The sequence below is a fragment of the Gambusia affinis genome, linkage group LG06, assembly GCF_019740435.1.
Source record: "Gambusia affinis linkage group LG06, SWU_Gaff_1.0, whole genome shotgun sequence".
In the NCBI taxonomy this organism is placed as follows: domain Eukaryota; kingdom Metazoa; phylum Chordata; class Actinopteri; order Cyprinodontiformes; family Poeciliidae; genus Gambusia; species Gambusia affinis.
In genome coordinates this window covers 23,303,021-23,327,756 of record NC_057873.1, presented here as the reverse complement: position 1 = coordinate 23,327,756, position 24,736 = coordinate 23,303,021, and the positions used below count along the sequence as shown (strand labels likewise).

General features: G+C 40.5%; 2 protein-coding genes across 7 annotated transcripts; both read right to left on the bottom strand.

Annotated features, from left to right (window-relative positions):
- Nucleotides 1–793: 793 nt before the first annotated feature.
- Nucleotides 794–6,954, bottom strand: trim59 (tripartite motif containing 59). Of its 6 annotated transcripts, none has more exons than XR_006370950.1 (6): nt 6,136–6,954; nt 2,690–2,979; nt 2,376–2,597; nt 2,094–2,303; nt 1,130–1,840; nt 794–1,029 (listed from the first exon to the last, which is right to left on the bottom strand). XR_006370950.1 is itself a non-coding variant. In XM_044120738.1 (6 exons), the coding sequence occupies exons 3-6, from the start codon at nt 2,942–2,944 to the stop codon at nt 1,229–1,231; spliced, it is 1,299 nt and encodes a 432-aa protein (XP_043976673.1). In that variant the 5' UTR covers nt 2,945–2,979; nt 5,042–5,121; nt 6,136–6,954; the 3' UTR covers nt 794–1,228. The 6 variants fall into 6 exon arrangements, 5 of the variants coding, with proteins under 5 accessions (XP_043976673.1, XP_043976675.1, XP_043976670.1 ...); XM_044120738.1 differs by adding an exon at nt 5,042–5,121 and having other exon boundaries at nt 794–1,840; XM_044120740.1 differs by having other exon boundaries at nt 794–1,840; nt 2,094–2,203; nt 2,674–2,979.
- A 126-nt stretch (nt 6,955–7,080) lies between these two features.
- Nucleotides 7,081–24,635, bottom strand: kpna4 (karyopherin alpha 4 (importin alpha 3)). The gene is made up of 17 exons (XM_044120734.1): nt 24,308–24,635; nt 20,902–20,946; nt 20,684–20,773; nt 17,696–17,725; nt 17,461–17,513; nt 15,888–15,983; nt 15,507–15,592; nt 13,809–13,895; nt 13,426–13,595; nt 12,705–12,749; nt 12,459–12,590; nt 11,781–11,909; nt 11,065–11,169; nt 10,915–10,986; nt 9,834–9,996; nt 9,654–9,748; nt 7,081–9,567 (listed from the first exon to the last, which is right to left on the bottom strand). The coding sequence occupies exons 1-17, from the start codon at nt 24,374–24,376 to the stop codon at nt 9,472–9,474; spliced, it is 1,563 nt and encodes a 520-aa protein (XP_043976669.1). The 5' UTR covers nt 24,377–24,635; the 3' UTR covers nt 7,081–9,471.
- Between the last annotated feature and the right edge of the window lie 101 nt (nt 24,636–24,736).

The window sequence follows — 24,736 nt, the reverse complement described above, 5'->3', positions numbered from 1 at the left end:
TTTTTATTATTATTATTATTATAGCTCACTTTAAGGGTTGGAAGTCAGAAATCCATTGGTAGAATATAATTTTTAACCAAGTCTGTTGTTCAGTGAGTAGGAACTCAAAATGAAATGTAGAACATGCCACCAATGCAAAGCAGTTGCTGCAGTTGTAAAATGTTACTGTAATGTTCAATTTTTGAAAAAAATCAAAATGATGAATGACGTGCATGTTAATGGAGAAATTAATTGTAACAATTATTTAGCACGTCTTTAGTTTATTTTTCTCAATCTGGAAAAACGTCTTATATTGGACCGGCGAGATGATCCGAAGGTGTCATTTATAAACTTCCACTAGGTGGCGCCACATGGTGCGATAGTCTGAAGTCTGATTTTGCAGTTTAATGGAAGCTTGAAAGATGAAATTCTGCAAAGTTTAGTACGTTAATTGTTGAATGTTTTAAACGTTTATAGAAAAAAAAAAACTACAGGTTACAACAAATTTTTTACAATTTACATTTATTTTCTTTCAGAGGGCTGCATGCTGTGGTTTCTCCACATTTCAAAATCCCAGTTTGCATCAAACCAACATGATCAATAAGGTGCCATGATGGACTTTGTTCTGAGGCAGATTTCCAAGATGCACCATTTCTTTAAAAGTGCTGGTCCTGGAAGAAACGGGGAGCAGGATAATTAAAGGCACAGATTGGGAGTCACTCCTCATGCAACACATCCCTCCATTATTTGTCGTAAACACTCTAGTGTGGTAAGGTCCACATGCAACGTGCCCAATAATGTCAGAAAGATCTGATCCAAGTCTCTGCATCTTTTATTATGAGTGGAAGTAATATAATAAAAAGAAAGTAGCACTTGTCAAAAATTAATATTGCTACATAATGTGTGATTATAGAGTGAAACACACAGGAAGTGAACGAGAAACCTTCTGCACATGTGCTGCTGCAGCATGTCTCTGATTGTCTTCATCTCCTAAGTGTGCTGACAGGAAATGAGCAGAAGAGGTTCTGGCTTAATTAAATTCCTGTTTTGCTGAAAAGACAAAAAAAAAAACAAACAACAAAAACTTGTTGCTATTTAGGCTGGACATTACGTAGTTTGTTTGTTTTTTTATGTGAAACTTCAAACATACCTGTTAGAAAGTAACAAAAGTGAGGCTGTTTTGGTGTTTTGGAACGAGGTAATGAGACTGCTCCACGTTCAGACAGTTTGGTTTCCAGTTGGGCCGTCCTCAGCGAGACGTTGACGTTTTAAATAAAGCAGCCACCTGCTGAACGACTCGGTCTCTGAAGACAGACAGCTGCGAGCTCCACCTCTGCACCGCAGCCCCCATCTCTGCGCACTCCGCCTCCATTGTGTCCCACACGGACGAGGCGAGGCTGCCGCTCAGACTCTGGGCCAGCTGACTGAGGCGGGAAAGGAGGGAGAACCCGAGCGACGCGCCTCCGACGGGGTTGGCCCACAACGCCGCCGCCAGCAGCAGCAGCAGGCCCAGCAGGGCTACGGAAGTGGTGGGCTTCAGCTGGCGCCACCTGTCCCAGGCAGGTGGGACAGGCGGGTCTGCCTCTGCGTCTTCCGTGCCGATCCCACCGTCGCATCTGGTGCAGCAGCACAGCTTGGGAACCGGCGCCTGCTCCAAGCTGCTGATGGTCACTGCGGGCCAGTTCTGCTGCAGGTAGGCCGCTGCGCGCGGCGTCACCGACAGGTTGATCCCGGAGGGCAGCGGGGCTCTGATGAACTTCTCCACCCGATCTCTGAACTGATGGACTTTCTCCAAAAACACCAGGGGGGAGTCTTCCTCCTCCACAGACGAGCCCAGAGACACCAGGTCCAACTGCTCCTCCTGAGGTCAGCCAACCAATTAAAGCAACACGAAACCATTAAAAACAAAAAAATAAAAAGTGGATGATTTGATTTATTATCAGTGTAAAACTTTGATGTTTTGACTCTCGAAACACTTCTTGGCAGCCCTCATAGAAATGTAACAAGCACTAAAAAGAATACATCTTGTAACTTTTACTACAGCGCGGAAACCCTGTTTTAATTTGTCATGAAATCAACCGATTTATTGATTATTATGCCAGAGCTTTACACACCTGCAGCTCCTTGACTGTGTGGATGAGAGGGTCGTAGGTCGCGGCCACCTCTGCAGCAGCCTCGCTCAGAGCCTCCAGGTAGGCCTGCTTCTTCCTGGCCAGCACCTCCTCTAAAGAGACAAAAAACTGGTTGACCTCCTGCTGGTCCTGCCTCAGCAGAGCGTCGCAGTGCGCCTTCTCCTGCTCCAGCTGCTCCGCCAGCTCACACACCTGAAACACGTTACGGTTTAGCCTCTCTCCCCCACAGACTCCCAGAGGGCCGCTCAACCCCCCAATCCCTACCTGACTCCACTTCTGCTCCGAGAGCCTGGCCAGCAGCAGCGCCGGGGTTTGTTTTTCTCTGACAAAGGCCGCCTGCAGGTCGTCTATGGGATGACCATGGTGCTGGCCGACAGTCAGGCACAGGCCGCAGATCAGCTGCCGGTCCTGGACGCAGTACATGTTGAGCGGCTGCCTGCGGTGCTCCTGGCAGGACGGCGCCCGCGGCTCGCCATCCCTCTGGTACTGAAAGGGCAAGACACAAATCAGCACGAATATTTGTTTCTTTTTTTTTTTTTTTTTTTCAGTTCCAATGTCTCACCCCGTACGCGTCTTACTTTCTCGACGATGGCTCGCAGAGACACGTTGGACGGGAGCGCGTCCACGCCGCTCGGCGGCAGCTCCACCACGCTGCGGCAGTGGGGACATTTTATGGGCAGGCGCAACGGGCGCCAGATGGAGTAGTTGGTGGACACCTGCAGCAGGTTCTCCAGGCAGTTCTTGCAGAAGGTGTGGGAGCACGGCAGGACGCGCGGGTCGGAGAACAGCGAGTAGCACACGGAGCAGGTCAGGTCCTCCTCCAGGCTGTCCATCGCTGGAGGCGGTCGGCACGCCGCGGGGGTCACACCTGCTGGGAGGAATTTAAGAACTCGATGCGTGATTGGAGAAAAGAAAATGTAAAAAAATAAAATCAGGAGAATCTGAGTGTGGGTGTAATTTAAAACACCTGTCATACAAAGTTGACAATCATGATCAAAAGAAGAAAAAAAATCTAAATGTGCTGCTTAGTAAAACAACAGTGAGAACGTTAAGTAGGTTTTGGCTCGGTTCTGATTTTTACTTGTAAAATGAAAACAAAACAGTGTCACTTTGTCACCAGAAGTAATTTTTTTTTTTTTTTTTTTTGCCTAAATTGCTTAGGCCATTACTTTAGCAAGGTGATGATTTTCAAAATGGCTGACCCTAAGCGTTTCTCCCTTAACTGCAGTGACCTTTAAAGTTTCTTAACTGGCTTTAAAATGCAGTGTTTAATTATTTGCAATCATAAAAACTTCTGTTTTGGTGGACTTGTGATTTTCAGGTTTCAAACATGTTTTTTTTAGATTTCAGAACATTAGCTAGGCAATATTATTTTAATATCTTTCCACACTTTTTACATGCGGCACTGTGTAGAACATTAAATCATCCTTGTGTTTGTAACATTTATAAACTGTCTCATTCTGATATTGCTCAAGGATTTTCTTTGGACCTGGCCAGATTGAGTGGCTGTGTTTTTTTGTTTTGTTTTTGTTCTAGCTCATTGACTGAGCTGCTGACGGGTTGGGCCCGTATTGTTGTTACACATACCAGACATCTTCTAGAGAAATTTTAAATGGCAGCTACAACAGGTGAGCCGGTATATCAACATATTAAACAAAGGTCCAGTTTTGAAATTGGACCTTTCCTATCCGTCCTTTGCAGTGTGCCGACAGTCAGCTGGCTGACTGAAGACGTCTTTACTTTTCATGCATAAACGCTCTTTTTGTTTTTAGAGGGGAAAAAAGCCCAGGTGAAAACAAAAGGCAAACAACCTTTAAGAGGATCTTTTCTTTGAGCCCAGTACATATTTAGACAGGGGGCTTTTTGTTTGTTTGTTTTTGTTTGCTAAGCTGCTCATTGAATCCTTCATTAACCGACTTCTCAGCTTAATGAACAGGTCACAGACATCTTCTAGAACCAACTTTAAATAGGATATTTTGAGACTTTTCCAATCATACTTATAGAAATATGCATTATTGCTTTCGCTAAATCTATGAACAACATTAAAAATAGATATAAGGTAGTATTTTAGCTCGGACAAGGTGATTCCCAAAAGCTTATTGGCTAAAAAAAATAAATTGACATGGGGCTTTTCAGTTTGTTCTCCCTATGCATGTGTGGATTTTTTCTGGGTACTCTGGATTCCTCACACTGTTCAAAAATATGATTGTTAACTTAGCTGGTCTCTCCAAATCATTAGCTGTGTGTGTCTCTAGGTTGCTTATAACTCATTGATCCAGGCTTTCAGAGATTAGAAGACATTTCTGGCTGCTTAGATTGCAAAAGAGAAAATTAAATGCAAATGTGCAGCTAAACCTCACCACATTCAGCAGTTTGATCCTGGGAATATTTGGCTTTAGCAACAAGAAGGCAGCCGAAAACACTTAGCTCATATTACCCCGATCAGTTATGTTGTTTAGTGTCTCCTCTTGTTACGGCCAGCAGCTACAGTGACAATAAAAGGCCCAGTGCCAGCTCCCACCACCCCACAAACAACACACACACCAACAAACACCGGACTGATCCGAACAGCTGGAAGGAGTCCAGCGGTGGAGAAGTCTGCGTTATAAACAAAGCTTTGTTCAAAACATTAATCCCAGTTTCAGGATAGCCTTTACAGCCACATCTTTATTTCTAAAAAAAAAAAAACACCTCCTCTAGACCACAGTTTAATAAGCTATTTACATAAAAGAAATTGCTTTTCTTCCCCCCTTTTCAACCACACTGTTACTTCCCACCAATACCCCTTTGCGGATAATTAGAAACACGGCATACGTTGTTTAACTTATTTATGGTTTGTGATTAGTCAGCTAACTCAACTCGTGGTTTACAGCCTGGTAACAAAATGTGAATAATATTGAAATGTTTTAGGAGAAAACATTCATACTTACCCTATTTTCAGTGGAAAGTGACCATAACAGCTTTTCCTCTCCTCTTCCTTCTCGTGCTGCTTTCATGCACGTCTAGTAAACTTGCATTTCCAAAACAGACGGGTCGTAACACGGAAGGAGAGTTAACATTCAAAACCAGGTAGTTGTAGTTTTAACGCGGAAAAAATACTAGCTCACGTATAAAACGTTTCTCATTTTTTCGGAGCGTACTGAAAACAACAAAGACGTCAGTTTAGAGGCAAGTTATGATGTTCCTTGAATAATTTGTTGCGTTTATTTTGCCTCGGAAGTCAAAGATAATCTTTGTGGCGTTTCGGGTGTGCACCAATTAATTCATTTTCACGTTATTCTTTCAATCACAAAACAAATGGGGTTAAGCGTACAATTCTATGTCGTTTCACGCAACGCAAACTTTTTAAAACGAGTCAAATTTCACAATCCCACTTGGAACTCGGAACTTCCCATTTTCGATTACATATTGAATGGAGCATAAATTTCCGACAGTGTCCGTTTTCTATTGCGCATGCGGATTAACGGTCAATCGGCCAGTTTAGCCAATAAGGGAGCGTCTTGTCTCTCGTTTGAAACCAACCAGTAGCTGGAAACGAGCGGTGGCACTATTTGCACTTTGCTATGTAAAGAAACCTATATATTAAGCTTCTTTATTTGGGTATGTATTAAGGAGATAAAAGTCACAATGTTACGTTGATTGCATTATTTTCTGAAAACGTTCCCCTCTCCAGTTTCCATTTTCCTGGTTCCCATTTAGGAACCAGAATAAATGTGACAAAACGAGACCGTAAACTCAAGACGTGGCCCAAAAGGTTCTATTGTTGAAATAAAAGGACATCCTAGGGAACACATCCACCGTCTTAAAGAGAAATGGAACAAGACGGACCGAGAGTTCGGTTGGTTCTTGCGGTCGCTTCACTAGACAACCCCCACAGCATTCAAACCATAGTACTCGATGAAGCATGGTGGCTGTTGCATCATGGGATATTGGTCCTTTTCATACCGTTTTAAGATCCATTTACTGCACATCCAATCAAGGTACTTGCCTCTCATTCATACTATGTTTAGCCCAGATAAATTACCTTTAGCAGTCTCCCCAAAGTGAGCTGGAAACTCTTCCATCATTAATGATGCTAGGTACTGAAGCCGAGTAGTCGACACGTGCTCAAGTTTTTCCCCACTCTTACTTAACAAAAGTTGTAAAATTAATGTACAGCATTTAAAGCTGCAGTATGCAAAAGTTTTTTTTTTTTTTTTTACATATTTATAAAAAGTGTCACTTGGTCATGGCAGAATAACATGAAACCGAATATGTGGGGGAAGGCAAAAAACCGAGCTCCTCTACCTCCTCCCTTTAATCCTACTGTGATCTGCAGATTTACAAAGCTCCTGGTCAAAACACAGCCAATCAAGAAGAGGGTCTTAGTGTCATCAGTCACGCTTGTGTACATGTTGCTCAGAACAGACTTTGTCATTCAACTGCACATATAAAATGTACATGCTGAGTGAAATTTAGTTGCAAGGCACCAATAATAAATTAATTATCTTGCCATTTCAGGAAAATGGTTTAACCACCCTCTTGGCCATGCTGCCAAGTCTTAGCATTCATGGCAGGCTCTGCTAAAAGGAAGAAGCTGTAAGTGTACCAGAGAGCAAGGGAGAGCGTGTGAGTGGTGTATACACAAGAATGATTGACAGCAGGAAGACCCTCCTGAGTGATTGGTTGTTTCTGACAAAGCTGTGCATTTCTACAAATGGTAGTAGAACAGGAAGAAAGCAGATAAAATGGATTTTTTTTTTTTCCAGATTATCTGTCACATACCTTACAGTCCCAACAAAGTGACAGTTTTAACAAATATGTAAAAAAAGTTTTCTTTGTTTTGTTTTTTTTATATTGTTACAGTCTACATGTGCAAAATGGCAACACACAGGAATGAAAAAGGTTCAAATAGTTCTGGAACGAGATTAATTTAGATTTTTCACAAACAGAGCGCGCGCACACACACACACATATACACACACACTCATTCTCTCAGTTTGGGTTTCACTATTTATTTTCATGAAGACAACCTGTCCTTTAACCTTCATTTCTCCCTGGGAAAAAAAAAGGTTTTTAGGCTTTCTCCATTCTTTCAGGTCATAATTTTAAGATTTGAAACCACTCTGCTAACAAGGAATGCTGCAAAAAACAAAAAAAAATATTACCCCTATGTTCAACAGAAGATTTATGAGCACAATGTATAATCATTACTACAGTGTTTGAAGTTAACAAAAAAATAAAACAAAACCAAAAAAAAACAAAAAAATAAACAGAAGAGGTTAAGCTTGTACATTTAGCTTGTAGAAGAGCAAAAAGGGGTAAAGGGAGTGGACTCTGCAAGGTACTTAAGTTACAGCAAACTTGTTCATGGGTTTATTTATTACTCAGGTAAACCCGTCTTGAACAGCTCCAGTCTGACACATGGGACACCTTTGACCTTTTGAGAGGAGCGAGGTTAAGTCCCCTCTAAATCAAACTGAGACACATCAGCAGATTCGTCAACTGCTGCTCCTGAAATAAAGTAATTCTATTCTCAAATAGCACTAAAAAGTATAATTAGATCACTTTAGAAAGACAACAAAGACTGTGGCTGAGTGATGCATAATGTAAAGGGGTCGGCGGCGGGTCGGAGCCCACCAACACTCACCCAGGCCTCACTTTGCAGTACATGTGCAAAACCATACAGATTACTTAGTAAATTTGACAATAGTGAGCAGAAAGGAGGGCGGGACATGGGGGTGGAGGGGGGGGCATAAGGGACACATGTCACATTTAAGCACAGTATTACTCAAAATGAAAATTTCACTGTATTCACAGCCTAAGGAAACTAAAATTACCCTAAAAATAACTGTGCTAAGTACATGCAAGGGTTATGATTCACAATCCTACGAGACGTGGCCATCGATTTGTTCTCCCGTGGCGGTGCTCAAAAGCTGTGGCAGCAGCGCTCCGAAGCAGTGATCTACGCTGCGAAATGAACAAAAGGTGAGGCGGTTACAGGAGGATCTGGTTGGTTCACAGCATCAAGCTCACGTCTGGTGTTCAGGTGGAAGGAGGGAATTAGACGGTCGTCGTCATTCACCTTTACAGAAAAGCGGTGGGACTAAAAGCAGAAAAGTAAAAAAAAAAAAATAAAATAATTAAAATAAAAAGATGATAAAAAAAAAAGGAACACACTAGAGGCAAAAAGAAAAGCCCATAAGCATCTTGATTCGATGCACTGCTGCTGCTCCTCCACGCTTCCCAGAAACAATGTCCAGTGTCAATTAATACTAAATAATAATTCTGAACAAAAAAAATATTAATCTTTGTGATGATTTTTTTTTTCTTCCATTTTCCAAAGTTCTTTGAGGATCGGCCTCGTTCAGAAGGCAGAAATTATGTTTCCTGCGACCTTTGCGTTACTGCGTTGTTGCGTTTCTCTTCAAGATGTCGTCGTTTTGTTTGTGTCCTTTTCCCGCCTCCGCATGCGCTCTCATCCAGACACGCGCACTTTCCCAGTCACACACCGCAGCCACACGCACGCGCGCGCACACACACACACACACACACCTCATCCGTCCATTTTCTCGCACACGCGATACGTTCAGTCGGACTCCTGGCCCCGCCCATTCGAGGAGAGGCGGGTGAGGGGAAGCGGAGTGGGAGGGGCTTGAGGATGGTCGCCCAATCAGAGGGCGTTCTCGTTAGAGGAGATGAACCTGGCTCCTCTGCGCTGAGTCCAGACATTCATACACAATGAGTCCATTCACACTCTGTCTGATAAACGTGGCCAGTTGGTTGGGGTGGGGCTAGGCGGCGCCCTCTCGTGGCAAATGGGGGGAATTGCAGAATTGTGATGATTTAGGTTTCATCTCTGTTCATAATTATATTCGCTTCTGCTTTTTTCTCGAGATATTTCAAGATGTCTTGATTTCCTATTTGTTAATGTCCACGGTTCCCATCCACATCCAAGGTTTTTTTCTTTTCTTTCTGTCGTTTTGAAGATTTCCCAGAAGTCGACGGCGGCTCCAATAAACACAGAAGTTACGTCAGCGTGTCTTCTCAACGCTGTCGATGTTTTGCTTCTTTTAGATTTTTTTCCCCACTGTTTTTTTATTCTTTTTTTTTTTGTTTTTGCAACATGTAGCCACTCATTCTCACTCGCATCCACTCGCCATCTCAAACTTCATTTGGGCTGGTTTCCCCCTGGAATGCCAAATGAAATCCACATATTTTTCTCTCTCAGATAAGATGCAGCCATGGATCCCACGAGCCAAGCACAATGGATCGAATTTCTCACACTCGCTCTCTCTCGCTCTTTCTCTCCTAATTGGTTTATGTTGAACAGGGTGCTGCATCGCGAACAAAACTCCAGAATGACCCCCTGGGGTGACGTCTAGAACTGGAACCCCTTGGCTGGCACGTTGGCTGCATTGAAGCCGAAAGTCCCGCCTTGGATGGCGTCTGGGACCAGGCTGGTGTCTTCGTCAATCTGAACAGAGAAACGGAGCGTCAGCAGCGAGAAAAATCCAAAATGAAGCAACCAATCAAAAAAACAACAACGCTTGTGTCACTTACATCATCGGATGAGAAGTACTGGTCTATTATTTCATACGCCAGTTTGTAGATATCTTCATTTTCATGATTTTGCAGGAGCTCAATTTTTTCTAGGCCTGCGGAACATAAAGATCAAAGGTGATCCCACGTTTAAAATAAAAACAAAAGCCATACTGAGGCGGCGGCGGCGGCAGAACGTACCTCCACACTCCTCAATGAGATTGGCGATAGTTTCCGCCTCGTCGTCGGCCATTTTCAGGATGTTACTGAGGCCGTCGAGTACAACCTGCACGACCTGAGCGTCCTTAACTGTGAGCAGGTTGCAGAACGGAGGGATCACCTGCATCTCTATGAGGTGGGCCACCTGTGGGACGACACATTTCAGACGAGAAATAAGTCTTTGTAAGCGAAGAACTCATTTATATTCACTTTCAACGTGTATTATGGGCAACTACAATACTTACTGACTTTTTCAAACACACAGGTGCATCTAAAAATGTTTAGTTAACACGATTGGGTGTATATGTTTTCCTTCCACTCAACTTTGCATTAATATGTACAAAATTAGTATTCTGGAGTAGCTTTTTCAGCTTTGACCCAAGCGTGTCAGTCAGTCCTCCATGTGATTGCGTAGACCACATGTGTCACATCCAGCAATCCATAAATACTTTAGTTGCCATCTTGATTCTAGAGAGTACATGGGCCATACTAAGAAAAAATAAATCAAATTACAAAAATAAAGTCGGAATATTACAAGAATAAAGTCGTACAAAAATAAAGTCGAGAATAAAGTTGCAGTAATAAGAGAACGAAGTTATAAAATTACGACAAGTCACAACATGAAAATAAAGTCAATCATATGACTTCATTCTCAGAATTGCATTTTTTTAAAAGATTTTTATGCAGATAAACCTATAATATTTGAAGTTTGTTAATAGATAGTTTCATTCTGCCACAACTGGGCCTTTGAAGACATGCATGATCTTAAAATGAGTGACAACCCCTGATATAGGCCATAACGTAAGATTTCTTCATCTAAATTATTTTTTATTGGTACAAAGCATTCACATTTTCTGAGAAAAACTGCAAGCTATAATCAAAGTTAATTGATAAAACTGCTTAAATTACAGAATGAATGTATGTGAGCTGTTTTCTGCAAAAATAACTTTTCTTTTACTCAACAGAGACACACCAGGGGTGTCAAACAAGCTTCATTTTTTTGTAAAAAAAAATAAAAAAACAAAAACAGGGACAAGAATTAACATGAGCAACAATATTTTACCTGATCTTTCCTCCCACTTATCGTCAGGTTACTGATGGCCCAGGCTGCTTCTTTCTGGGTCCCAAAGTCACCCTGAAATGAATAGATCCAATATAAGCATCATATTTTACTTTCAATCGTCTTCAGAACAACAAAGCAAACGGTCCGCACCTTGTCAAGCAGGTGGATGATCATGGGAACCAGCTTTGCATCAATGACAGCCTGCACCTGTTGCTGGTTGCCTGCTGTGATGTTGGACAGGAACCACACTGCCTCCTACAGGACAGGGAGTTCAAATACAGGAATAAATCCTGATGGATCACATGCTACATCTAAAGTTAAACTGTTCGAAGGCTTGCAGAAAAAGACAAAAACTTATAAAAAGTGTTTGTGAGTTGGATCAGAACCCAGAGGTCAACCCGGATGAGTTGACCCCTGGTTGAGACGAGTGTGCTTGTGGGTGGGGAGGGGGTGATTTGAGGCTCTAATCATCGTCCAGTCACAAACGAGGCCTCGTTTTTTTAATGACTGGTCTCAGATGCACTCCGATATCAGCAGAGATTACTCTGCACCCTTTACTCCTCCGACCCGTGAGACACACATTCACTCTGACACACACACACACAGCTAAACCCCACCCACCCCGATCTGTCACTGACTACAGTGGACGGTCTTCTTCAGTCTTCATCCTCACGGAAGTTCCTGCTGCCGAGTCTACTGGCTATCTATTATCTATTACTACTCCCTAACCTCTCACACATGACAATCACACCTGCACAAAGTCTCAGATTTCATCACTTCCATACCAAAGGTGGAGTTTTCCCAAAGATTGTTGGTGTGTGTCTGTGTGTGTGTGTGTGTGGCGTGAAAATGAGACATGTTTTTACCTTGTTGATCTTTTCTTTGGGGTGAGTGAGGAGCGATGGGAAGTGGCTGAGGGCGTCGCAGTTGAGGACCACCTGCGTCTGCTCGTCTGTCCCGGTCACTATGTTACCGACGGCCCTCAGCGCAGCGGTCTGAATGTGGAGAGGAAACGGAAAACACAAAGTTACAGGATGAGGAGGTGTGGAAGAAGTTCAGTAAGAAGAGAAGTAAAGTTGCTACAAAGTTTGTCAAGAAGCAGAAATTACTGTTCAGAACTATCGCTGGAAGAACTAAATTATGATATACACTATTCATAAAATGTAGGCAATATTTTAGAATAAACCTCAAATGACCTTTACAGGTGAACTTAATGTGACCTTCTCTAAACTCCCGAATGCCTACGTCCAACTGCTCAGTGCTTTTTGCCCAACTTGCTGTTCAAACAATCCTCCTCATCATGCTGTTCACATTTTGACATCATGAGATCAACAGAAAGTGGCCATTACTGAGTTTAGAGTGTCATCAGCAGGTCGCTGAGAGACTGGAAGAGTCACGGAAAGGCTTAGAGGTGAACGTCTTTTGACTACATCCTACACTGATGTAGGATGTAGAACGTTCATCATCAATCAACGTTCCAGGCAGCAGCAGGGGCCAGGACTGGTACATGTTATACTCTAAACTGTCTTGGTTCTTCTTCATACCTGAACTTTAACTTCATGATGACTGAGCAGGGGTACCAGGTGAGGAACGATGCCAGAGTCGATGACCATTTGGATCTGCTCGTTCCCAGCATCCGTCAGGTAAGACAGAGCCCAGACGGTATCCACCAAGATCTGGAAAGAACAAAAAATAGATGATTTTTCTCTGCTGCTCTTCTGATCTGTAATGGTTTAGGAAAAAAACAAAAAAACAAAAGGATACTAAAAGGATACTAATTTGTTACTTACACTGACGTCAGTGTGGTGGATCAGCACACAGAGAGCAGGCAGGATCTGAGAATAAATAAAGCTTTGATCATAACGTCACCAATCATAATCACAACTCGATCTTTTTACATGAAGCTGCTGTGTCTTTTAAAGGACTGAAACCTGCAGATGAACCAGTTAGGAGTTCTTGCAACATAAATTAACATATTCACCATTTGCAGGATCTCTGAGATAGAATAGATATTTCCAAAAATACTTCCACAAAAAACTATGTCTTCCCGATAACAAGCAGCAAAATAATTGTGCCTATATACACACTAAGATTGGGTGATAATGGTTATATCAATTTATCGAATTTTCCATTTTTGAAGATTTAATTGTTGGAAAAAACTGGATTTTCACTCATTCATAAATTCCTTGGGTCTCCATAGTTCAGAGTGATGTTAGTTCACCCAGTGAACAAAAACTGCCATTTGGTTTGACAAGGATGTTTTACAGTTTTTCAACTTTAAATTCAAGTTGACTCAAAAAAAAAAGAATGATTGAAATAAAAGCTCATTTTGAAGATATTTTCTGTCATTTATATATTTTTTACAGAAAAGAGTGAGGGGAAAAAAAACTGATTAAAATCAGAAATCAAATTTGGTATAAAATAAAAGGCTCAGATTTTATTTTTAAGTGACATCACTCGGACCTAATCCATATTTTATCTCCACACACACATACACACACACACACACACCTCTTGGATCGTCTCCATCGGAGGTGGGGGGTCCTTGTGGCGGCACAGGTTGACCATGACCCAGGTGACGTTGCGGAGGAAGGTAATGGGGATGGAGGGGCTGATGAAGGACAGCAGGGGCTTGACCACTCCCAAGCTAATCACATAGTCTCTGCACTGTGGGCCGTCACCTGGATACATGTTCAGGAACCACAATGAGTTTTCAAACTGCTTTAAAAGAAAACATGCAGGCAGGTCGCTTTGGTTTGCACAAGCACAACAAAAACGGATTGGAAACGCTGCACCTTCTGACATCCTTTGTCGAATATAAAATGAATGTTTTCTCATCATAATCTTCATAATCTTTGTGAACATAGAACAAGATGAAGTCGGTGGTTACTCACCGATGATGTTTCCCAGGGCCCAGACGGCCTGTTCACACACATTCTGATGGGGAGAGTGGAGCAGCCTCAAGAACAGCGGCACAGCATCTTCACAAGACAAACAGATTGTGATGGAGACAGAAGTCCGAGTACACAAGCCTTTACAAAGGCATCCCAAAACAAAAAGTATATCCTAGCTTAATCCAGAACACTTAATAAAAATCTGGAGTAGCACTTTAGAAGACGTACGTTTTGTTTATAGATTTATAGTTCTGCAGAGGAGAACCAAACGGTTAATAAACGGACGTCTACTTCAGGTCGGGTTCAATGTCTTTTGAAAGTTCTTCTTAAAACAGCCGGTACTTTACCATCCACACCTCGGAGGTACTTGTGCCTTCTGGCAAGTTAAATACTTCAAGCGGGCTGCATGAAACCAAGTATATCTCAACCCCCTTTAGACATGCAATCATTATCAAACGAGCCACCTGCAGTGTTTCAACATAAGATTTTCCCATTGGATTCACTCGGAACCGCAGGCCAATCCAGGACTAATAACCCCATCGGTATCATTAACGCAGCGCTACCTGCAGAACTGTGACATCTTACCAAAAAGCTTAACTCTTCAGGTAAAAAAATCGATGAGGTTCTTTTAAAAAATTAATCCATGCAGCAGGTTTCTGTATCCAAAGAGAAACTCAAAACCCTTGCATTAGGCCAGGAATCAAATCTATGAGCCATAATTTGAAAATTACTGCATATTTTTCAGGTTTTCGCCAAGTTTTAGGACGTCAATAGAAGATATTAAGACCCTTTAAAGCCCGCGCAGTTTCTTAATTCAGAAAATAAATAACTTTGCAGATTATACTGAAATCCCTTAAATTAAGCCAAGTCCATATGATTTTGATGGCCACGTCTTTAACTCATCTTTCATGCGACGCCATGATATTTACACTTGGTTAAAATTTGCTCAATTTTAACTTCTACCTATATAAAGTAAACTTCACAGCAAATACAGAAAGTGGAGTTTGATTTAGAAGTAAATATTAAATCTCCATTTTATCAGAACCAAGAAGCTCATAGTGGATGATATTTTTGAAGACTTGATGTTTGAATTATAATGTTTTGACCTCAATTCTCTAAACCTGAATTGTACCATCTTAATTTTCAGGAGCAAAAACTTATTTGCGTCCATATTTAAGAAGCAACTGAATTCATTTAAAAATTAGTGTGGAAAATATGGACATATCAAAAAAAGAAAAGGTAAAGATTTAAAAATAATATGACTGAACAGAAGGTTATAAGATCCTGCAGAAAATCAACTTTTTATGCAGTTTCTAGAAATAAAACAAATCATGGAAACAGCCTTTAGTCAAAAGCTTCAGGGCGACAAAGTGTTAAAAAATAAACCTTCTGTTCACTTTTGGTTGGAAACCTAAATTCCAAACAACAACTGTCCCAAAAATCTCTCAAGTACTTTAGATATGGTTGGGATATCACTTTTGGAGCGTAATTAGCAGAATTTTAAAAACAAAAAAATCTGTTATACTGTTTCTACAAATATTCGTATAAATACTGTGATTTTCCTTCTACCCTGGGAGAATTAACAACACAGACAAACTTTCTCTGGGTCGTTCCTATTGTTGAACTCGCAGCTCATCCGAACAAATCAAACAACGTGAGAATTAAAGTATCTGATTTTTGTGGCAGAGTTGAACTTACTGGACTGAACCACAGCTTGGGTTTGCTCTGAGGTACCAGACGCGATGTTGGTTAGAGCCCAGGCGGCTTCAAACTGCAGAGACGGGCTGGAGGGGAACAAGATGGACCGATTGATGAGGTGGGACGAGGCAGCAGAGTTCAACAATATCAGCAGGATGATTCGTCGCTCACTTTCTTTGGAAAAACTAGAACACGTTTACGTAACAGCGGAACTATTCAGATGAGTCAGACGAAATCCAAGCAGCTCATCTGCATAACACCGAACAGGATCAAGGAGTGAGGCTAACTTTGACTATAATTAAAACAAACTTGGAGGGAAGGAAAATAAAGCATGAGTCATTACTGCAGGCGGATGCGAAGACAGAAAAGCAGCTAGCTTACTTGTCATCTCTGTCCAGGCAGTGCACCAGGATGGGAAGGATCCCAGACTTAATCAGGTCATCTATGGGAGGATTACGGTCACTGGACAACAGCTTCCTGTGAAATTACAAACAGGTTTCACCATATAACATTCAAGACTTTGTAAGATCATTATGGAAAATAAGACCCGTGTCACAACCTTAATAAAAAATAAAATAATAAATGGAAAACACATAAATAATTTCGGTTGGTAAGAAAAGTGAGCCAATGGTGAAGAAGATCGTCATCCAGCCAGTAGATCAACATTTATCCAAAATGGGAGTAAAAAAGCCAAATAGCTCTGCCCTTGCTTTCCTTTAGCTAGCAAAGGTTTATTAGCAGATGACTTATCGATAATCACAACTGTCTCAAGTTGAGACTGCGCGCAAGTCAAAGATTAAAAAAATTTTTTTTTTATTAAATTACAGCTTTAAAGCGGCTTAAATTTATGCATTTAAGCCGCTTTAAAACTTTTTAAGAAAGCAAACATCACAACAGAGAAACGGCTACCGAAATCATCAGGGTTGATCGCTTTTCCAGGAAAACTTGGGTTTAGCAAATGTTTTGCCCTGCTTTAACACAAGACACTCTGACACGGTGACTGGTTCTGCTGGCAGATTAGCTCACTTTATAACATGGTAAAACGTCTTGTTTATGTGCAATAATCTGCCAGGGGAAGTAATACATTTTAAAAATCAATATTAAGGAATTATTTATTGAAAACAAGCTTCTACTTTTTCTAAAAGGTTACCTGTAAGTTAGTTTTGTCTCATTTCAATTGTACCAAGATATCTGTAGTAGAAACAAGACTAAAACTACTTGGTAAGATTTTGTGTTTTTGCAGTGTGGTCCAAGTTAACAGCATTTCTGAAACCCATCTGTTCTATTAGACAATGTTTATGAGCTCCGTTTTTAGAACTCAATATAACAAAACCAAATCATCAAGAGCATAGCTTTAATATAAATAATTAAAAGCGTTATAGAAAAGAAAAAAAAAAAGATCCTGAAATGTAAAGGAAATTGATCCGACTACGAATTTTGGCAGCTTTCCGCTCCCTTTCTAAAGGGCGACATGAGTGAAATGCATGGCCTTTTCCAGCATCCATTAAACAGATTAGTCTGACTGCTGGTTGGGAAAAACTGTCAGACTCTCTGAGACTGCAACACTGAAACATCACTTCACAAGAGCCAATCAGCCATAACCAAAAGGCTTGCTGAAAATAAAAGCGATGGTGTGTAAGTGCAGAATCAGCAGCTTATAAATACACCTGCGTGGCAGACGTTACAGTCGACCAAAAACTCTTTTTACATCGCAAACAAAGCCTCAGCAGGATGATCAGTGAAGTTAACTGACTGTAAAGTCCTGCTTGTTTTTATCTATAATCAGCAACATCTGACTTTTTAGACCAAACATCAACTGAACAGAAACATAAATCTTGAAATATCTTAATTTAGCTTTCAGACTACTTTGGTAAAAATATATTACTGAGTAATCGTACAAGAATAATTTAATGATATGCTAAGAGTAGAACAGACATGAGCTGCGTTTCTTTACCTGGCAGCCTGAACAGCACTCAGCTGGATGCCCTGGTTATCGCTGGTGGCATTCTGCAAGTCAACATAGCAACTATATGAGCAGGACTGAATTTAAAAGGCATAAATACATCGATTTAAAAGACACAATACCATTTCCTACTTGAATTGATTTGAAGAGTTTTAAAATATTCTAACGTTGCTGTATGTTTAAAAATGTCTGAGTGAATAACCCAGAAATATTGAAATCAACTTACTTGTACTATTGTTTCAAGAGAGGTGTTTTGCTGCAAAAGAAGATTACAGAGATTAGCTTCAGAAGAGATGTAAAAAAAACAAAAAACGTGGTAAACATGAAACACCAGAATGAGAGTGAAGCTTGAAAGGTCATGATGGTGCGTTTACTGACAAATAGTGAACAAAGAAGGCCTCTTGATGTTTTGCATATTACAAGCTAATGAGGAGCATAGACGGCCAATGATGTAGCAGGCGGTGCTTTACAGCGGTATGCAAGATGGATGCATAACAAACACATCACTGACATTTTGCCTCAACGGATGTTTTCTACACCAAACTTCACCAAATGGAGGGCACCTTAATCTTCCTTTTTACAGAGTTCCTACAGGTTTTACCAAGTCCATTTTAAGACTTTTTAAGACTTAGGAATTTAATTTAAGACCTATATCTCCACAGAAATGTACAAACTTCTTCCAGCCAACTAGTGATAAATTTGCACTTACTCATGATAAACCCACAAAGATAGCTAGGCTATATTAGCAGCTAGTTAGCTGTAGCCTCAACAGTCTTGAGTCACAGCACGAAATCAAGACGTCTTAGTGCAATTCAAATGTTTGCCTGATGAAAAAGTCCACCGAGGAAAAAAAACTATACATAAAATATACGCGATTAAGTAGTTCTGTCAATACAAAATTTAAGAATCATGATTAACGTATGGTCAACTTTTAAAATTTTTATTTCAGACATTTTAAAGGCCTTAATTTTAGATGCATAAACTTAATACTTTTTAAGGCTGCGGGGATACTCAGCCTTTATCACCCACTGACCTCGACTTCTCTCTTTTAGGTCAGGTTGCTGCCATCTGACAGAGTTCTAGGATCCTTTCAGATCCCCATTTTACACAAACGTGTTTCCATTTCTACTCCACCTACTCCCTTTATAACCATATAGCAGAAATACTGCTGAAAATCAGTTAATTTCTGGTGGTAGTTAAGTATTCCTGAGGAATTATGATGATGACTATAAAATGATCAAACATCACCAGTGATTTCATCTAGAAATATGACGTTTTCTGAGGATTCAAATGAGACCCTTGTTCACTTATTGGGGTTATGTTTCCCGTTTGGGCACTAAACTCTTATTATGTTTGAACTCCTTAAATCAGACTATGTGCAGAAGACAGATATAATATTTTATATTACTGGTTGTTAGCGTGCAAATGAAACATCCTCAAGTCAGGTGTAAATTGGTCGTTTGAAACCATTACTTCAAACAGACACTGCGCTAAGAGATTCAGGTAAACCCACCAACCTTTTTAAGACCATTAACATTGAAATTTAAGACCTGTGTCTTAAATTTATAGTAGTAGTGACAAGCCTTTTAGAACAAAATGAACACAGCATTGTACGAGTTGACGACAGAAGAGAGCCAATGGAGAAAATGAACATTATCCAGCCAAAAGGCGCTAAATTTAAACTTTACAAAAGCTAACTGGCGGCTTGTTAGCCAAAGCCGCAACCACCTTGAGTCACAGAATGCAATGATTAAGTTTGCAGGTGACTCAAGTGTTTGCCCGGCAGAAAAGTTTCATGAAACAAAAAACTCCTACAAGGTTAAATAGTAATGCCATGACAAAATGCAAGACCTTGATTTGGCGTATTTAAGGAAAACATAGATTTTTAATAAATTTAAGACATGTTAAGGTCTTTATTTTAGATGCATAAATTCAAGACTTTTTAAGGATGTGCGGAACCCTTCCATAGTTTATATCAAAATCATCGTTATCAGACATTCTTCAGATATAAAAACAGTTGAGTTAAAAAAAAAAGAAAAAGAAAAATCTGCTTAAGTAATTCATAATTCAGGGAACACTTCTTATCAAAAAGCACAAATTAGGGGGGAAATTGCACTTTTTGTTGAAAAAAAAAAAGATCTGTGAATGAAAACAAATGTCTCAGAAAAAATAACCCAGGCATTACTGTAGACGCCTTTCAATATTCCCACAGCAGGGACAAGGCCCCTCTAAAGCCGTTCATCGAGTTTGACCAAGTAGGCTTTTGCTGATATACTGGCAAAAGCAGCCTTCAGCACCGTAACTACTTTACGATGCTAAAGTGGACAGCTGAGTGGACATTTTAATCCCACAATGCCACCAAACCCAGAGACCTTTACTGAAGGTGGGAGTCCTGATCGATCTCTGCCTCCCCCCCTTGACATTTTCAGTGTGTAAAACAGACCGCTCCGATGTTCGCCCCGACTGCATGTTCTGAAATACGGCCATGGACAGTTTTATATTGCAAGAGCAAAATTAGGGCTGCGCAATATTTAAAAAAAAAACAGTACGAAATTAGACACATAATTAGCAAAAACTGTTACAATTATCTCCATTTTCCTCGCTCTTCTTTACCCTACTACTCAGCTAAGTCACTTCAATCTGTACTGATTGTGCAGCTAAATCCCCTTCATCTGGCCAAATATACCATTGGCATCCAATAGTAATGAATGTGACTTAAAATATTATAGCTGACTAAACATTGCTGCCTTTGTGATTCCTCTTGCTGCTGCAAAAATGATAAGAAATTTGATACATTGCACAACATTGTACATTACAAATAAATACTATTTGGTGAAAATAATCCCTAAAACAGTGTACAGTGAATAGTTCAAGTTCTGATGGTAAACTTAACACCCAAAACAGGAAAACTGATTATTAATACCTATGATTTCAGTCTGTTTTTATAGACCTTTATCAACGTCCACAAAGGAATAACTTAAACATGAAACAGGAAGGACGAGGTTAGCTGCACTTTACACTTTGATTACGTCGGTAAATCTCCTGAGATTATTTCTGAGCAATGATGAATTCTCAAAGTATTAAAGAAGCCTCACATGGGCAGCACAAATTCAAATATTAAAGATAAAAAATGGTGACTAGATTTTTAGACGACCAGACTGACAACAGAGAAACAAATAAAATGACAAAAAAAAAACCAACAAAAAAAACCTACCGATCTGAAATCTCCATCAACATCAGAGTCCTCGCACACGTCTTCGTGGGGAACGTTCCTCCTCTTCAGAAGGTGCTCATCTCTTTTGTGCTGTGGCGAAAGGAACAGAGTAAGAACTTAATAAAAACACTGGAATATTTATAAGGTCTCAGATTAGACACCGAAAACTGCCTAACTGGGTAGTTTTAATTGATGATACAATATGACCAAGAGATTACCTTTCTGAGCTCCACCACTACCTCGGTCCTCTGTCGTCTCATGGTCTGTAGAAAACATATGAACATTAGGCGACAAGAAAATAGCAACCAATAAAAGTAAAAATGATACAAAATCACTGATCGGACAGCAAAGTTAAACTCTATAGCTGGACACTGCATACGATAGCCATAATGTACAGTCTGACCTATTGCAACTTGGCTTCAGTTAGAAGTTATTTTACTAGAATTATATTTGGGTTAGTCTGGTATGTTTTACCAATACATACCAGAAATACCTTCATTATGTAGTGAATATTGTGTTGCTTTGGGAAAAACACTTGATGAAAACAGACATCAGAGTCTCACTGATTACACTGGCCAATTGCAGTTTGCAGAAGTGGCCTCTTGTACCGTTTGCTTCAGTAGGAGTCTCTACCCGAAGACAATTTTACTTTGATTCTCTGCTGGTCCTGCAGACTCTGGGAGCTTGATCTCCATATAAAAACAGAAATGTACTTTCATCTAAAAGCTAAAGTCCAACTGTATATGGGCCAGACTAATGCTAGATTAGGCTTTATAAGCAAGAAACTTAAGCATACCGTAAAATAAAATATGAAAACCAGGAGATGGGATATTTTCACATGGAAAGAAATATTTTCACCTGCAATAACAGATGAATTTATGTGATTTAGACACGACTCCACTGCAAAAACTGAGAGTCTAAAACATACATTGACAACAGTTGTCAATTAATATTTACTCAGTGCAAACATAAATAAAGTATCGTGAGGCTTTTAATAGTTTTATGTATCTATGGTTTAAAGTTGTCTTCATGTGAAGCAAGAGAAACCAAAAAGGTGACAGGAACTGTCCTTGACTGTTCCTGTAGCGAACTACGGGTACAGCTCAAAAAATTGGAATATTGGGAACATTTTAAATCTGTTGTTACTCTTTTCAGAAAATAAAACTCTAAAATTAGAAACAGAAATGTTAGGCTTCTGAAAAGTATGTTCTCTTCAATGCATTCATTATTTCAATGGGGCTCTGCTTGCATGAATTTACTGCATCAGTGCAGCATGAGATGAAGGCGATCAGCCTGAGGTTCTGCTGAGGTGTGATGGCAGCCCAGAGAAATGCAAACTTTATTTTCATCTAAAAACAGAACTTTGGACCCCTGAGCAACAGTCCAGTTCTTTTTCTCCTCAGCCCGGGAGAAATGCTCCTGATGTTTGTCTTTGGTTCAGTATTGGCATGAGGAATATGACATTTGTAGCCCATGTGGGATTTGTCTCTTTAAGGCTCTGTAGATGTCGTCTCCTTGTGAATCCTCCCAAATTATGAAGTAGATTTGAATTAAAAATCATCCAAGCTGTAAATATTCTTGTTGCTGATGCACCTTTGCCTTCCACAATTTTTTCTTTCACTCAACTTTCTAAGAAATGAATATGCTTTACTTTTCACAGTAATTTTTTGACAGGGATCTTTGGATTTTCATTGTCTGCCAGGCATAAACATTAAAAATCACAAGAAATGAAGGCTTAAAAATTTCACTTTATGTGTAGTGAATCAATAAAATAACCAAGTCTAGTAAGCAGTGAGCTGCAGGCTAGCTACTCAAGCAAATACCTGGACTAATTTACAATCTAGCATCAGTTTGGTATATTGGTGTCACTCTGTCATTAATAACTTTTGAGCGTTCATTATAAAATTTTGCTTATTTTTGTTTAATTCTATGCATCAGTGCCGAAATACATAAACATTACAGTAAGTGTAGTAATTAGTATGTTTATAGCAAAACTAGAAAAAAGTATTGCTTTTCCGCTTTAACTAAAATCGGTAACATAATGTTGCACATTTTATTACAAAGTTTGGTGGAAAAGGATGCTAATGTGAAGCTGGGATATCATCCCTGAAGGATATGAAGGTCTATATTTTGAGTCTCATGTTTCTTCAGTCGGTCGTGGCAGACAGACAAGCGCTCACACTCAACCGATTCTGTAAGATGTTTCTTCACGTTTAAAGAATTGTTCCTTTCTAGCACTGCCAACAGTTTGCTCAGCACAACATACCATCCACATGCCTCCACTGGAGAATAATTTGCCTCAAAGTCAATGATGGAAATGATTTAATCAACTGAAATGCTGATTAAATCATTAATCACGATGATTTTTCACTAAACTACATTTTAAACCAAAATGGCCTGCACTGATTAGGGGTGTGGGTATTGAATTTTAATCTACATATGAGAAGACTGTATTTCATTATTTGCTGACATCATTTCTGAATATGAATGGGACCTGTTTTAATGCAAGTTGTGCGAATTTCAGAACAATGATAATTGATCTGGTGTTTCACTTGGAGTCAGAATTAAAATTAGTCACGTGTGTCTAAACACAGGGACACTTATAAATTTAATGGCATTTAAATGAGCAGATACAGTTTTGGTTGGTGACCAGGTGCTACTTTAGAGATAAAGGGTGTGTTCAGCATTTACATACCTCAATGTATAGTTGTTACCACGCTAAAAGACGACATGACCCCTGAGGCCCGTCTCACTGACAGAAAGCAGTTGTCAAACAGGATGTATGAGTATTACGGAATCATACACACCACCAGTGAGCCGATCTGAACGAATATCGACACCCACCGGAGCTCCGTGAGACCCTGACGCACCGAGCTGACTGTAAATCACCTGGCTATGTATTGATCCGACAGCAGCTAGCATGTTTAGCTTTCATCTGTCAATCATTCCAACTGAAAAAAGTAGATATTTGGGATTTAAGCACACGCAATTTAAACGGGTAGTCAAAACGTAATTATTTACACCGACTTTACAGCAACGTAACAGGGTAGCTAAAACGCTAACTGGTTTCCGCCATTGTTTTTGATTATCGGGACGGGGGATGGGTGGAACTGCAGCTACTACCAAGCTAAGCAGGTTAGCCTGCTGCAGTGCTAAAATGACGTTGATCTACTGCCATGTTAACAAAACTATAAGGGGAATATTTATATTCCAGTAGATTAAACATTTCAATTGACTAAATATACTTTTAATTATATGGGTTACATTTGACACCGAGCAAAAAGGAATCGGGAAATGATATGCTTCAGTTGAGCTAGCATGCCCCCAGCGGGCCTAGCTCACCCAGCGGAGGCTTTTCTGACATGTTTAACAAGCAGCGCGGTCTGCTGGGGTAACGAAACCAAAAACCCAAGCGGGGAGACCTCCACGGCGAGGCCAGCCGTCTCCACTGGGTTATAAGTGAAGGCCCCGACCGGGTTCTGGCACCAGAGTTCCCCGATGAGTGGGAATTAGAAACGACGTCACAGCGGAGTAGAGAGGCGAACGCTGGCCGTGAACTCAGCAGCGTTGGCGGCGGCAGCGCCGACCGTTAGCGCAGACTCCTATCAGCGGGACAACTTTTACCTCCAAATCTCGGCCCTTATTCTTGAAATTCTTCAGCCGCTGGTTGTCCAGTTTCTCGTTGTCAGCCATGTTAGCGCTTCTGGGTAACGTTGGATAGAGTTAGGCTCTTGAATTTAGCTGGTGAGCTACCCTCTTTTCTGGTTCTCTTTTCGTAGCCTTTCGTTAGCTGACTATTTTCTACTGCTGCTGTCCGCGGTGCATACTGGGAATGCCGGGTGGTGGAGGGCAGCCTCGCTCTGGCGTAGAGGAAGGGTGGGGAAATCCCCCTCACTCTCATTGGCCTCTCCACTCACGTCTGGGTGGTGGGAGCGCCACACCTTACTCACTCAGGCAATACCTACGCAATATCTATTAATATATAAAAAAATAACATTTAAACACCCCAATACTTCAGAAAACAATCACGTGCATTCAATTGAAATAAAATTA